Source organism: Solanum tuberosum, unplaced genomic scaffold (assembly GCF_000226075.1).
Source record: "Solanum tuberosum cultivar DM 1-3 516 R44 unplaced genomic scaffold, SolTub_3.0 scf00027, whole genome shotgun sequence".
Lineage (NCBI taxonomy): Eukaryota > Viridiplantae > Streptophyta > Magnoliopsida > Solanales > Solanaceae > Solanum > Solanum tuberosum.
Genome location: NW_006238953.1, coordinates 1,644,333 through 1,657,031, shown reverse-complemented (window position 1 = coordinate 1,657,031; position 12,699 = coordinate 1,644,333). Strand labels below are relative to the sequence as shown.

At 27.9% G+C, this 12,699-nt stretch overlaps 1 protein-coding gene across 1 annotated transcript; it reads left to right on the top strand.

Moving 5' to 3' along the window:
* Positions 1–263: 263 nt before the first annotated feature.
* On the top strand, positions 264–3,060 carry LOC102582350 (lysine histidine transporter-like 2). Its single transcript, XM_015306307.1, has 6 exons — positions 264–468; positions 1,322–2,105; positions 2,179–2,284; positions 2,362–2,453; positions 2,574–2,642; positions 2,962–3,060. Exons 1-6 carry the CDS (start codon positions 275–277, stop codon positions 3,058–3,060), a joined length of 1,344 nt encoding a protein of 447 aa, XP_015161793.1. The 5' UTR covers positions 264–274.
* The last annotated feature ends 9,639 nt before the right edge of the window (positions 3,061–12,699 follow it).

The following is a 12,699-nucleotide window of genomic DNA, read 5'->3' as shown; positions in this document are numbered from 1 at the left end:
AATTATCTACTAAAAACTAGGATTTAGGGGTGGGTTAATTACCTTACCTTACCTATATAAATAGGAGACTTTGGCCTATAAAAATATATTCTCATTTTTGCTTCTCTTGTGAAAAAAAAAAAAAACTAAGGAAGAAGACTAGAAATTCATGTTAAACTCTTTCTTCTTCTCTAATTTTTCTTACTCTTTATTCTCTCACAAAATTTTCATTCTTATTTACATTAATTAGTCTATTTATATTTTGTTTTAGATTTAGATTTTTAGATATTTCTTCATGGCTCGTGTTGGTGAAAATGGAGTTAATAATGCAATCGATACAAGGACAAAGGAGCAAAAAGCAATCGATGAATGGCTACCAATAACATCGAACCGGAATGCGAAGTGGTGGTACTCAACTATGCATAATGTTACCGCTATGGTTGGTGCTGGTGTTCTTAGTCTCCCTTACGCTATGTCTCAGATGGGATGGTAATTATTTCTTTATTGTTTTTTTTATTGTGATTTGAGTCGAATATAAATATTTTAGATATGATATTGTAAAATAGTCATGATTCGTATTTTATCTAATTGGTATTATCTTATACCATAGTTTTTTTTTAAAATTAGGTTTTGTAACTTTTGAAAGATTTTTAAAATGCAGTCCATTTGCAGTTGAGGGTACGAAAAAATCGGAAAAGTTAATATATATCCTTAATTATTGCCCTTTTTTTTTTGTAAACAAATATTCCTTTACCCATTTAATATTTTTCCAGATATGATAGTATCTAAAAATATTAATCATGATTTTTAAACCACTAATATTCTACAATCTTTAATAATTAATTTTTTTATTTTGTAATTAAAGAAAATCTCGTATGCACGCTTTTACAATGCAAATGTAGGAAAAATTAACAATTATATGAATTAAATCAAAACATATATTTTGAGCTTTTTTTTCTTTCTAATGAGTAAATTTGTGTTTATTCTTATACATATATTATAAATTTGCATTTGATATAACCAGCAGACCTTACCACTACCTTGTGGAGATAGAGAGACTGTGCTATTATCACATTCGTTCATATTTTCAGATAATTTATCACTACTTTGTGGAGTTAGAGAGACCGTCTGTTACCACTTGTTTTTTTTCTTTTCTTAGTATTGACCTAATGAGTAAATTTCTGTTTGTTACATTTTCAATCCAACAATTTCTTATACTAGTAATAAATCTGCATTTAATATAACTAGTAGACCTTATCACTACCTTGTGGAAACAGAGAGACTGTTTGTTATTGAGTATTAGCATATTCGTTCATATTTTCAAATGGTTGTGTTTATGCAGGGGAGCTGGTGTAACAGCAATGTTACTATCATGGATTATAACATTTTACACAATCTGGCAAATGGTTGAGATGCATGAAATGATTCCGGGTAAGAGATTTGACAGATATCATGAACTAGGTCAATGCGCGTTTGGTGAAAAACTTGGCCTCTGGATTGTTGTTCCACAACAAATGATCGTAGAGGTCAGCACTTGTATCATCTACATGGTAACTGGTGGTAAATCATTGCAAAAATTTCAAGAAATTATATTCCCAAACATGAAACCACTCAAACTCACTTATTTCATCACCTTCTTTTCATCCATCGAGTTTGGCCTATCTCTGTTACCAAATTTCAACTCCCTCTCCTCTGTTTCATTTGTCGCGGCTGTTTTATCCATAGCATATTCCTTTATAGCATGGACTGCATCAATAAAAGAGCACGCGATTGGGACACAAGTAGTGAGTTATGGTCCAAGAAGTAGTAAAAGTTCAGATAATGTGTTTATGTTTTTGAGTGCATTAGGTAATGTAGCATTTTCATATGCTGGACATAATGTTGTTCTTGAAATTCAAGCTACTATTCCTTCAACACCAGAGAATCCATCAAAGAAAGCTATGTGGAAAGGTGTATTGATAGCTTATATTATCGTCGCGATATGCTATTTGCCTGTTGCTTTCGTTGGATATTGGGTGTTTGGTAATGGAGTTGATGATAATATTTTGCTAACACTATATAAACCTGTTTGGCTTGTTGCTGCTGCTAATATCTTCGTAGTCTTTCATGTCATTGGAAGTTACCAGGTAACATACTCTCAAAATTACTCTACTTTTGCATTATTGAAGTCGTTGTATTAATGGTTGAAAATCACTTTAGGTTTATGCAATGCCAGTGTTTGACATGTTTGAGACATTCGCGGTGAGGTCAATGAAATTCAAACCTTCATTTCGCCTACGTTTTGTCGTGCGTATGCTTTTTGTTGGTAAGCTAGCTTTTACTAAATATTTATATCAATTTTTTTTTCTTTTTTTTTATGATATGATTTTGTTATTTTTGTAGCATTTACATTGTTTGTGGGTATCACAATTCCATTCTTTGGTGGTTTAATGGGATTCTTTGGAGGCTTTGCTTTGGCACCAACTTCATACTATGTAAGTACTCTATATATTTTATTAATCAGAATATATTTATTAACTCACATGACAAAAAATCTTTTAAGATTAATACTTATTAATTAACCTATGTATATGTCTTTTACTTTCTTTTTACAGCTTCCATGTATCATTTGGCTTATACTCAAAAAGCCCAAGAGGTTTGGCTTGTCATGGACTATTAATTGGGTAAGTTTAAACAATATGCTAGTTTTTTTTTTCTATTCCCTTTGTTTCGATTTATATGATTTCATTATTTTTTTAGTCGGTCTCAGAAAAATGGACTAACAATTTGACTTTAAAATGCCTATAATACCCCTTAATGAAATGATTTATGGTCACATCAGTGTTTATCACTTATTTTAGAGTTTAGACCATAAGTTTTAAAAATCTTGCTTTTTTTCTTCTTAAACTCTTGTGTCAAGAGTCAAACTAACTGTATAAAATGGAACGGAGGGAGTTCTTTTTTTTATCTATCTAATTACTTTGTTTTTTTTTAATATTGCAGGTGTGTATCATAGTGGGTGTACTTTTGACTCTTCTATCTCCTATTGGTGGAATGTGGAGCATCATTAAATCTGTCAAGACTTATAAATTCTACCAATGATAAATAAAGAAGAGCCATTTTGATTTTTATGGAATTTAGAGATTTAGAATTGATAAGAAAAAAATATTTTCATTTTCTTATATTAATTTAGATGATTATGGTTCTTTATTCTGCCTGTTTATGTAAGGCAGAGAGAGATACATATTTTCAGACTAGTTCTTTCTTTTTATTTGGATCAAATAAGACTAGTTCTTTCAGTTTTATCACAACTTTCAAGTTATTTAAGTATCAATGTTTATTGAGGTTTGAATTGTGATATTTTGATTATTCATGTGATTTTCTTTAAAATGTTCAAAAGTTTGTTGCATAAAAAGAAAATAATGCAAGTTTTGGAAAACGAATTGAAAATAAAAAAATGTTTAATACATTAAAGTGCTACAAACAAAAGCATTTGAACTTATAAACCAAAAATGGACCATGTAATATGTAACATAATAAGAATATCAAAATTTAGTTATTCAATATGGATCTTGTTGTTGAAAACAGATTAAATGATAGATGAATCATCATGAATGTCATTAATCGAATTAATAAGGTGTTGTCCTTAATATTTTATGAGAAAATTTCATAAAAGTATAATTACCTAATTCATAAAATAGTGTTCCACTAACTTTCGTTTTAAGCAAGAGAAAATAGTAAATTTTGTTAGAGAAAGTAAAGATAATGTTATTAATTTCATGAAGTTCTTTCTTTGTCTTCTATAACAAAGAAGATAACAATGACGAATTTTATAAGCGATGTGAGGTGCACATTTAAATTTAATACTTTTTTATATATAAATTTGTTAGATTTATGGCAAATAATCAAATTGAACATCTTTTATAAGTTTTGTTATTCATTATAGAAATTTCAATCAAATAAAATATATCAAAGATCAAAATAAACACATTTATTATACATTAAAGATTATTTCAATCAAGTAAAATATATTAAAGACCAAAATAAAACATCTATATTCATATATAATAATAAACCTGAATATGAAAACGGTGAGGTGACGCTCTCTAAGGGCTTCAATCCTATTTATCTTTTTTTGTGGGTTTTTTGGCCTTTTTTTTATTTTAAAATACAAAAAATTTCACCTACAAATCTAAATAACATTAAAGGTAATCATATTTAATTTATTTTGTCATGAATGTTATTATTCTCTTTTCCTATAATATTTATTAATTTCTCATCAATTATTACAAACCTTTTCATTTGATTTAAAAAGAATTCGAACAAATTATTCACGAAAGTTAAATTTTATGGGTTTTATCTATTTATTTTATAGTCTTTTCCTTCTTTTTTTCTTTATTTTACTTCTTTTTATTATTTATTCAATTCAAGAAATTTATATCTTTATATAATATTGATTTATTTCTTAATCTTCTTTATTTTGTTTTTTCTTCTTTATTAATTTTTAAGTTTCACCTCCATAACTTAAATCTATTAAACTTCTATTCTTAATAATATCATTAGTTTCATGACTTTTAAGTTTTCATATTTATAACCTCCAACTATTAAATTATAAAATTTAAGATACTTTATGATATCTCTCCATTTTTATCAATAGAAATTGACAAGTTTTTTGTTTCATGAAATCCCAACTCAAAATTATTTTTTATATTTCATTGTTCTTTGTAGTATTATTATAATATTATAAAATTCATGTTTTAACTTTACATGGTGAAGATGACTCTTGAATGTTGATTAGTTTGTCAAAGAGAGTGTCGAACAAGAGCTCAAAAAAGTGGGCACTGATTATGTATTCTTATTTTGATCTATTTTCTTATGATAAGGTCCCAATGAAGATGTGTTTGCTTGTGTTTTCTCTATGTAAGTTCCTTAGTTTGAATTTTTATAATATTTTATTATTGCAAGTCTGTATTTTTTTTTAGATGCAATTAGTTATTGTTACTTTGTGTGTAATAATACAGATTACTAACAAAAGTTTAAAAATACTATTGCACAAAGAACTATTTATATTTTCTTTAAAGATTCCTTCATTTTTGTCTATATAAATCCATAATTTTTTTATTTCATGAAACTCTTGTTCAAGATTATCCTTTTTATTTCATATTTGAAATAGTGTTTTTTTTAATTCTTCTTAAAGTCTTTCTCACATAATTGTTAAGACATAAGTTAAGGAGCCAAAGAGGCTCCTAAACGTTTCTTATTTCAAGTTAAATAGCGGACATTGAAGAAGAGTATTAAGTACTAAATCTACACTACAAAACTACAGTACAACATATTTTTACTTCAATTTAAATTTAGCATAATTTACATATGCTCATTTTTACGTTTTAGACATTATAATTTCCCTATTTTATCAAATAATTTTTACACTTCTCACGATCTATTTGAGCTATTTATATTATTATCGGTTGAATTTCGTTCTTTTTTAGTATTACTAGTTTCACATTATAAACGTTATGTTATTAAGTATCTTTTTAAGTATAAATGAAGAAAAACAAATTTAAAGTATAAAATTTTAAAAATAGTTCTCTATCTTCAATCTACGATGTTCCACATATGTATTGTGTGTAAATTACACAAAATGATCAACTTTGTTTTTCATTATTTTTAAAGTACTTTTCTTTCCTTCATGTAATAGTATATTTTATTTGTTAGAAATTGGTTCAGTGTGAATAATAAGATGAATTCAAATATGAATTTTGATCTATTTAATTGAATTTGAACTAAAAATTCTTTTATATTCAAAAAATATGAAACGATTAATTTATACCTTTGATATAATATTTATTGTTGGGTTTTAAAGGTGTGAACAGAAAATGAAGGATTGTGACTATGCCGAAGGGTTGTGAACTTTATGAAAGGTTGTGTCCTTTCTAAAGGGTTGTGACCGTTTGAAAGGTTATACATTTTCCCAAGTGTTGTGACCTTTCTGAAAGGTTGTCTTCTTTCCAAAGGGTTGTGACCTTTACCCTTTGTTGGCTATAAATAGAGAGGTTTTCTCTCATTTTTCGGTATCGAATTCTTCCCTTCTTTTGCATACATTTCTTACAAAATAAAATCGATCGATCGTGTCTGTGTGTGTGATTCGTTGCTGTCATTTTGAGTTCGTTGAAATTATCGAAGTTTGAGGTACCACTACTTCTTTAATGGTTAATCCGTTTTATCTTAGGAGAAATTAATCTGCAACCTCGGGTACTTGAGGGGATTAAATTTCTTAAGGACACACAATGAATTTTGTGGACTCGGATAGTTCTTTGTGTTTTTCTTTTCATCTTTTATTATTTCTGGTTTGCTAATCTGAATACAGGAGATAACATTTATCACCGCGCATAGCGCGGCCAAGTTACCTAGTATTTATATAAAGTAGGATCTTCAGCTCGCTGATGTGGCATGCTTCAATGATCAGCAAACCTATTTATCTATTTTCTCAGTTTTTTTGGAGTTTTTTCCCCCTATTTTTCCATTGAAATGGATTTTAATTAATTAAATGCAAAATGTCAGTCCTTAACCGTTTCCTTTAAGTAAGGCAATAATAATTTATGGATTAATTAATTAACGTTTAAGAAGAGAAAGATACCGTTTCAAATTTTAATTGTAATTTGCAATGGTTAACCGTTTCCTCTAATTAAGGCTACAATAATTAATAGATTCTAATCAATTAACGTTTGAGAAAGATAAATATATCATTTTAAATTTTAATTGTAATTTGCAGTCCATAACCATTTCCTCAAATTAAGGAAATATTACAAAAATCAATTGTTCAATTCAGCTAAATGTTATCAAATACTCCAGCATAGTTCGGAAGTATTTAAATTACGAATAGGTTTGAATATGCAATCCATGCCAAGTTTTATTTATTTATTATTATTATTTATGTATTCTACTTTTAAAATTTATATTCTTGTTTGACTAGTGTCCCTTTTTTCTAATGAATAAATTATTATCAGTCAATTTTTGTTTTTAATGAAAATAAATTTTGGTATTTGATTGTGGAAAAATGATTTATTTTTTCTTCCATATCAAACACACACCCTAAGCAAACTATGTTGAATTAGCTATACGAAAATACATATTTATTTGTATATCTAATGTTTGCACTAGGCTATAAAAATATATCACTATATCTTATATCTATTGATTTAGTATAAATATCAGACGTGATATTTTGCCTTATTTTATATCATGTGTACTTTAGTACGTTAATCAATGAAAAAAATACTTTAGTACATTGAAATACTTTCCATTGTTTTTTTCTTCCTCTTTATTCTTCTTTGGATTTGATTCAATAATATTACTCTAATAGTGAATATGTCTAACTTTATATTGTCTACTCTGGCAGGAAGTTCAAAATGTTTTGGCAAGATTTTTCCATGGAAAATGTGTCAATTTTTATGGAATATCGTGAAGGTGAGTTGAAAGTAATGTGTCAATTGTATTGGAAGAGGTTCTTATAATTTATCTATTTTTTGATTTTTTTCGTTTGGTGTTTGGTATCCGTATTAGAGCATGATTATATATTCACGACGTGTAAGACTCATTTGGAGGGAGCACTCCTCCCTACTATGAATTTTTCTATACTTAAGATTTGAACAAAACACCTTTAATTAAGAGAGTAGTAACCTCTTCCAATACACCCCATCTTTTCATGACTGCATATAAATTTTTCCTCAAAGTAAGTAATTCATGTTTATGCTTAGTGTTCTTTTAACTTTTACAAAATACATAATATTTTATTATAGAAATTGTAGTCAATTACTAAATTGTTGATATTGTAATGTCAAAGTTTAGAAAGTGGTATCTACGCACCTCCATTATATTATCTTTGCAACATTGATTAATCATTAACATGTATTCTATCTCTTCCCTTTTTCTCTATTTTTTTTTTCGTTTTTAACACGAGATTAGAAAAAAACATATGTCATTTATAAGCCGTGGTCGTGAATGATTGAGAATTTTAACATGTATTCTATCTCTTCCTAATTTCTTCTCTTTTATTTTTTGTTTTTTATCCTATATTTTACATGTTTTAGTGGTTTAGAAAGAGAGTAATTTATACTCATATAGTATAAATATAAACTTATATTAAGCTAAAAGAAAAGTGAGTAGCACATCTCTTTGGTCAAGGATCTTATTTATTTTTTTCTCTCATTTTTAAAAATATATTTATTTTTTATTAATTTATACAAAAATGAATGTGTCAATTACTATCATTTCATGTATCAATATTCTTTAATATAAAAACTTGATTATCTTTATTTTATTACTTTCCTACTTTTGATGAGCGCATAACTCCTTAATTATATTAATAATTATTATAATATGTACGTATAATATTTATATGACTAGCATTTTTATTTATCTTTTTCCTCCTATTTTTTTTTTACCTTCTCTACTTATTTTTATGCTTAAGAAACAACACTAGAGAAGAGAATATGAAAACAATGTGTTGCTATAATTTACTTTGGGTATTTGACATTAATGGATAATATAGGGAAAAAAGTGTGAAATATATTTAAACTTTGGCCAAAATTGTTGTTACGATACCAAATTTTGAAAAGGACTTTTTACCCCCTGCACTATTTAATAGTGTATTTTAAAGGTATATATGTGCCCACATGGACATCATAAATATTGCATAATTATAAATAGTAACGTGTCCACGTGGACACATATATACCTTTAAAATACACTATTAAATAGTGCAGGGGGTAAAAAGGTCCTCCATAAAAGTTTGGTATCGTAACAACAATTTCGGCCAAAGTTGAAGTATTTTTCAGACTCTTTTCCCGATAATATATAAAAGGGAAAAGGGTAAAAAATATCCCTCAACTTTGTTTTATTGATTGACTATGCCCTTACCGTTAAAATGAAATTATTTTTACCCCTGCCGTTACTAATTTCACAATTTTTACCTCTCAATTGGATGGAAAACCCAAATCAACTAAAATTACCCGATTTAAATTAAATAACCCGATTTTCTCTTTTTAATCCGAACCCGACCCATTTATACCAAATTAAAACCCCAAATCAAGCTCCGGCAACCCAAAACCCCCATTTATTTTCTCCTTTTTCTGGCGAAACACCACCGAAACAACCTCCAAACGACCACCTGAAACACCCAAAAACCAGAAACGACACTAAACATAAAATATTAACAAACAAACCCATTTTCCTTTACTTTTCGGTGACCACAACAAGACCTTTCTTCTCCATTTCCGACCAGTTCCAAGATGGAACAACATTAAACAAACCACCCACCGCCGGAATCATTCAAACAGCCGCAAAACTGACCTGAAACAGCTCTCAAACACCACCCTCTCCACGCCAAAATCTGGTGGTAAAATCACACTTCAGCACACCAGAACCCAGACCTCCATCACCCAAGCTAAAACAACCAGCAATGACCACCAGACCCCAATTCTCCGACCTCCAAACAACCAACCAACAAAACCCCGACCAAAATCCCATCGGAAAACAACTGAAACACCGCTAACAGATCAAACCAAAAACACAATCAGGCGAGCATCAAGGCTCGAAAATAACAACCACAGCTTCATATCCGGCTAGGCTCAACAAGCAAGCAATATCATAGTTTCAGATCTTTCCGGAGGAAAGTAAAATCCGATGATTGAACAAGCTCCAAGCTCCGACCACACTAGTGTCCTAAATCTCTCTAATCTTCTTCATATCCTTCCTCTATTGAATGTGGTCATGGAGGAAACCACTGTCAATCTTGGATGGGATTTTCATTGCAGTCAAGGATGACATTGATTGCTATTTTCATCCGGGTATTTTTTTAACTTCATATTTCCTCAGTAAATATCTCTATCATTGTTAGCTGAATATTTTTCCCTGTAAAAAAGTGCAGGTGGTTCTAAATGGTTTCATGAGGTTCGCCAGGTGAAGGCAGATGGGGTTCCTGTGTCAAGATTACGAAATAGTGATGCAGTTTTAGTGGGAAAGACAAATATGCATGAGTTTAACTACATAACATTTGCTGTCAATTTTAGTAATATGTGTTTCAATGGAAGGAGGAGATGGAGAAAATTAGAGAGATGGGTTTAGGGTTCTAATTTAATATAAATGGGTCGGGTTCGGATTAAAAGAGAAAATCAAGTTATTTACTTGAAATTGGGTAATTTTAGTTGATTTGGATTTTCCATCCAATTGAGGGATAAAAATGGTGAAATTAGTAACGGCAGGAGTAAAATAACTTCATTTTAACAGTAAAGACATAGTTAACCAATAAAACAAAGTTGAGGGAAATTTTTGACCCGTTTCCCTATATAAAATAATAAAGTTGCATCTTTAACGCTGCATGCACATGTTTTTTCTAAAAAAATTACTTTGTCACTCTCTTATAATCTATATGTGATTGGAGTAGTAAGGATCACACCAAGTCACTAAATGATATTTGGTCTTTTACATGATCTCATCTTACGTTAAGTATATATATTTTTATTTTCTATTGTAAAAGTATAACTTCAACGGTAATGTTTCACTATCATAACTTAATTCTCTCTTCTCGCAATACTCTCTATAAGAATGAGAGCTTAAATATAAAAATTTTAATATTGATGGATCTTATGCCACATAAATATGCATTAGACGAGTGGTGATATATGAGCGCATTGAATTTAAAAAATAAAAAATAATCTCTCTAACTTTTGAATTTCATGCATAACTATGTTTGAGTAAGATTCGGCTCCTCTCTATTTCGTAAGTATACATTTAGATTTAGAGAAGAGACATTTAAAAGTCAATATTATATTAAATTTATAAAAAAAAATCAAATAAATTTTAAAAAGGACTTTCCAAATTTGGTAAGAAAAATATTTCTCACAATTTTTGAAACTTAATTATTAACATCTTATATTTTTATATTCAAATATTTAAATGTAGGGGGTTACTTTGTTTGGAGAGAATATAACCAAATCTTATATATTAATATATTATTACTGATATTTTCAGAGAGAGAAAAAAGAATTCTATTTTTTTCAAAAAAGAAGAATATTTTTAATCTTTTCTTTTGTATGTGTGAATCAGAAGAACAGATTTTTCAAAAAACAAAAATATTTTTGAATGTTCTAATGCCAAAATATTTTCGAAAGATTATTGTTTATCAGGCAAAATAAATATGTTAAATTCATGTTCAACAATTTTGATATAGAGAGTAGCCACATAGATTTGAATATAATTCATGTATTCTCTCTCACCATGATTTATCACAAATATACGTTATTTATTTATTCATTTTATATATATATAATTCTAATAAAGAAGACAATTATAGTGGGAGGTACATATACCTTAAAAAAAATCTATTAAATTGATTTTAAGATGTTACAAATTTGTATATTAAATAATTGAAAGTTATGAATATGAAAAGTTTGAAAGTTATGATTTTATTTATTAAGGAACTATGAATTAAGGGGATGCTTTTACAAAATAAAATAATTGAAGAAATTTTAAAAAAAATAAAGTAAAAAAAGGAGATATCTTATATTTTTATATCCAAATATTTAAAGGTAGGGGGTTACTTTGTTTGGAGAATATAACCAAATCGTATATATTATATTATTACTGATATTTCCAGAGAAAAAAAAGAATTCTATTTTTTTCAAAAAAGAAGAATATTTTTAATCTTTTCTTTTGTATGTGTGAATCAGAAGAACAGATTTTTCAAAAAACAAAAATATTTTTGAATGTTCTAATGCCAAAATATTTTCGAAAGATTATTGTTTATCAGGCAAAATAAATATGTTAAATTCATGTTCAACAATTTTGATATTTTGAATATAAAATTAAGATTAAATCAATGGTATTTAATGGATCTTCAAATTTTTAAAAATATCTTCTTCTCTTTTTTGTACCAATTTTGAAGAGTATTTTTCTAATTTTATTTTCTTAATGATGGTTATGAATGTAATGTAATTTTAACCTTTAAATATTAAATAAGATACATGTCTTTCATCAAAATGCGTACTTAACAAAATGGAGAAAAAATATAATGGAGAGTTGGGGTGTTCATGATTTTGATAAAAACCGATCCAAACCGAAAAATCAAACCAAATCGATTAAATGAACCGATTTAATTTGGGTTTTGGTTTGGTTTGGTTTTAGATTGTTAAGAACCGATAGTATTTGGTTTGGTTATTGTTTTGTTCGAAAAAAATCGAAGAAATAATCGAACCGAACCAACAAGTTATAGACATAAATTTTATTATTATACATACATAATATATTATATTCATAAACAATTTTTAAAGATTTTTATATATGTTTCATCAAATTTTATTTTTTATAATTTTACTTAATGAAAGAAAAAATGTCCAAGGTGAGAACATTTTTCTTATTGGTTTCATGTATATGAGTGTCTATGAAAATTCTTTGTGGGACTAAAAATGTCATTGTCTCTTCCTTCTATGCCAAAATAGTGAATTTTGAAGTTTTATTCAGTAAATTCAATGATCGAAAGTTCTGTAAGCCAGTCATTCTAACTAATTTTTTGTTTGAATGGATTGTTGTCACTTTTTTCACTCATTCTAACTATTTTTTTGTTTGAATGAATTGTTGTCACTTTTTTCACGTTTTGAATGAATTGTTTATTTTATTTTTATCTATGGTTAATAACCGAATAACCGAACCAAACCAAACCAAAACCGAAAACAACCAAACCAA

What these genes read in the sequence shown, in the direction of transcription:
- LOC102582350 (XM_015306307.1), top strand. Translation starts at nt 275, where the DNA reads ATGGCTCGTGTTGGTGAAAATGGAGTTAATAATGCAATCGATACAAGG. An exon ending in ATGTCATTGGAAGTTACCAG is followed by an intron (nt 2,106 to 2,178) that starts GTAACATACTCT and finishes AAATCACTTTAG; the next exon opens with GTTTATGCAATGCCAGTGTT. An exon ending in TGGCACCAACTTCATACTAT is followed by an intron (nt 2,454 to 2,573) that starts GTAAGTACTCTA and finishes TTCTTTTTACAG; the next exon opens with CTTCCATGTATCATTTGGCT.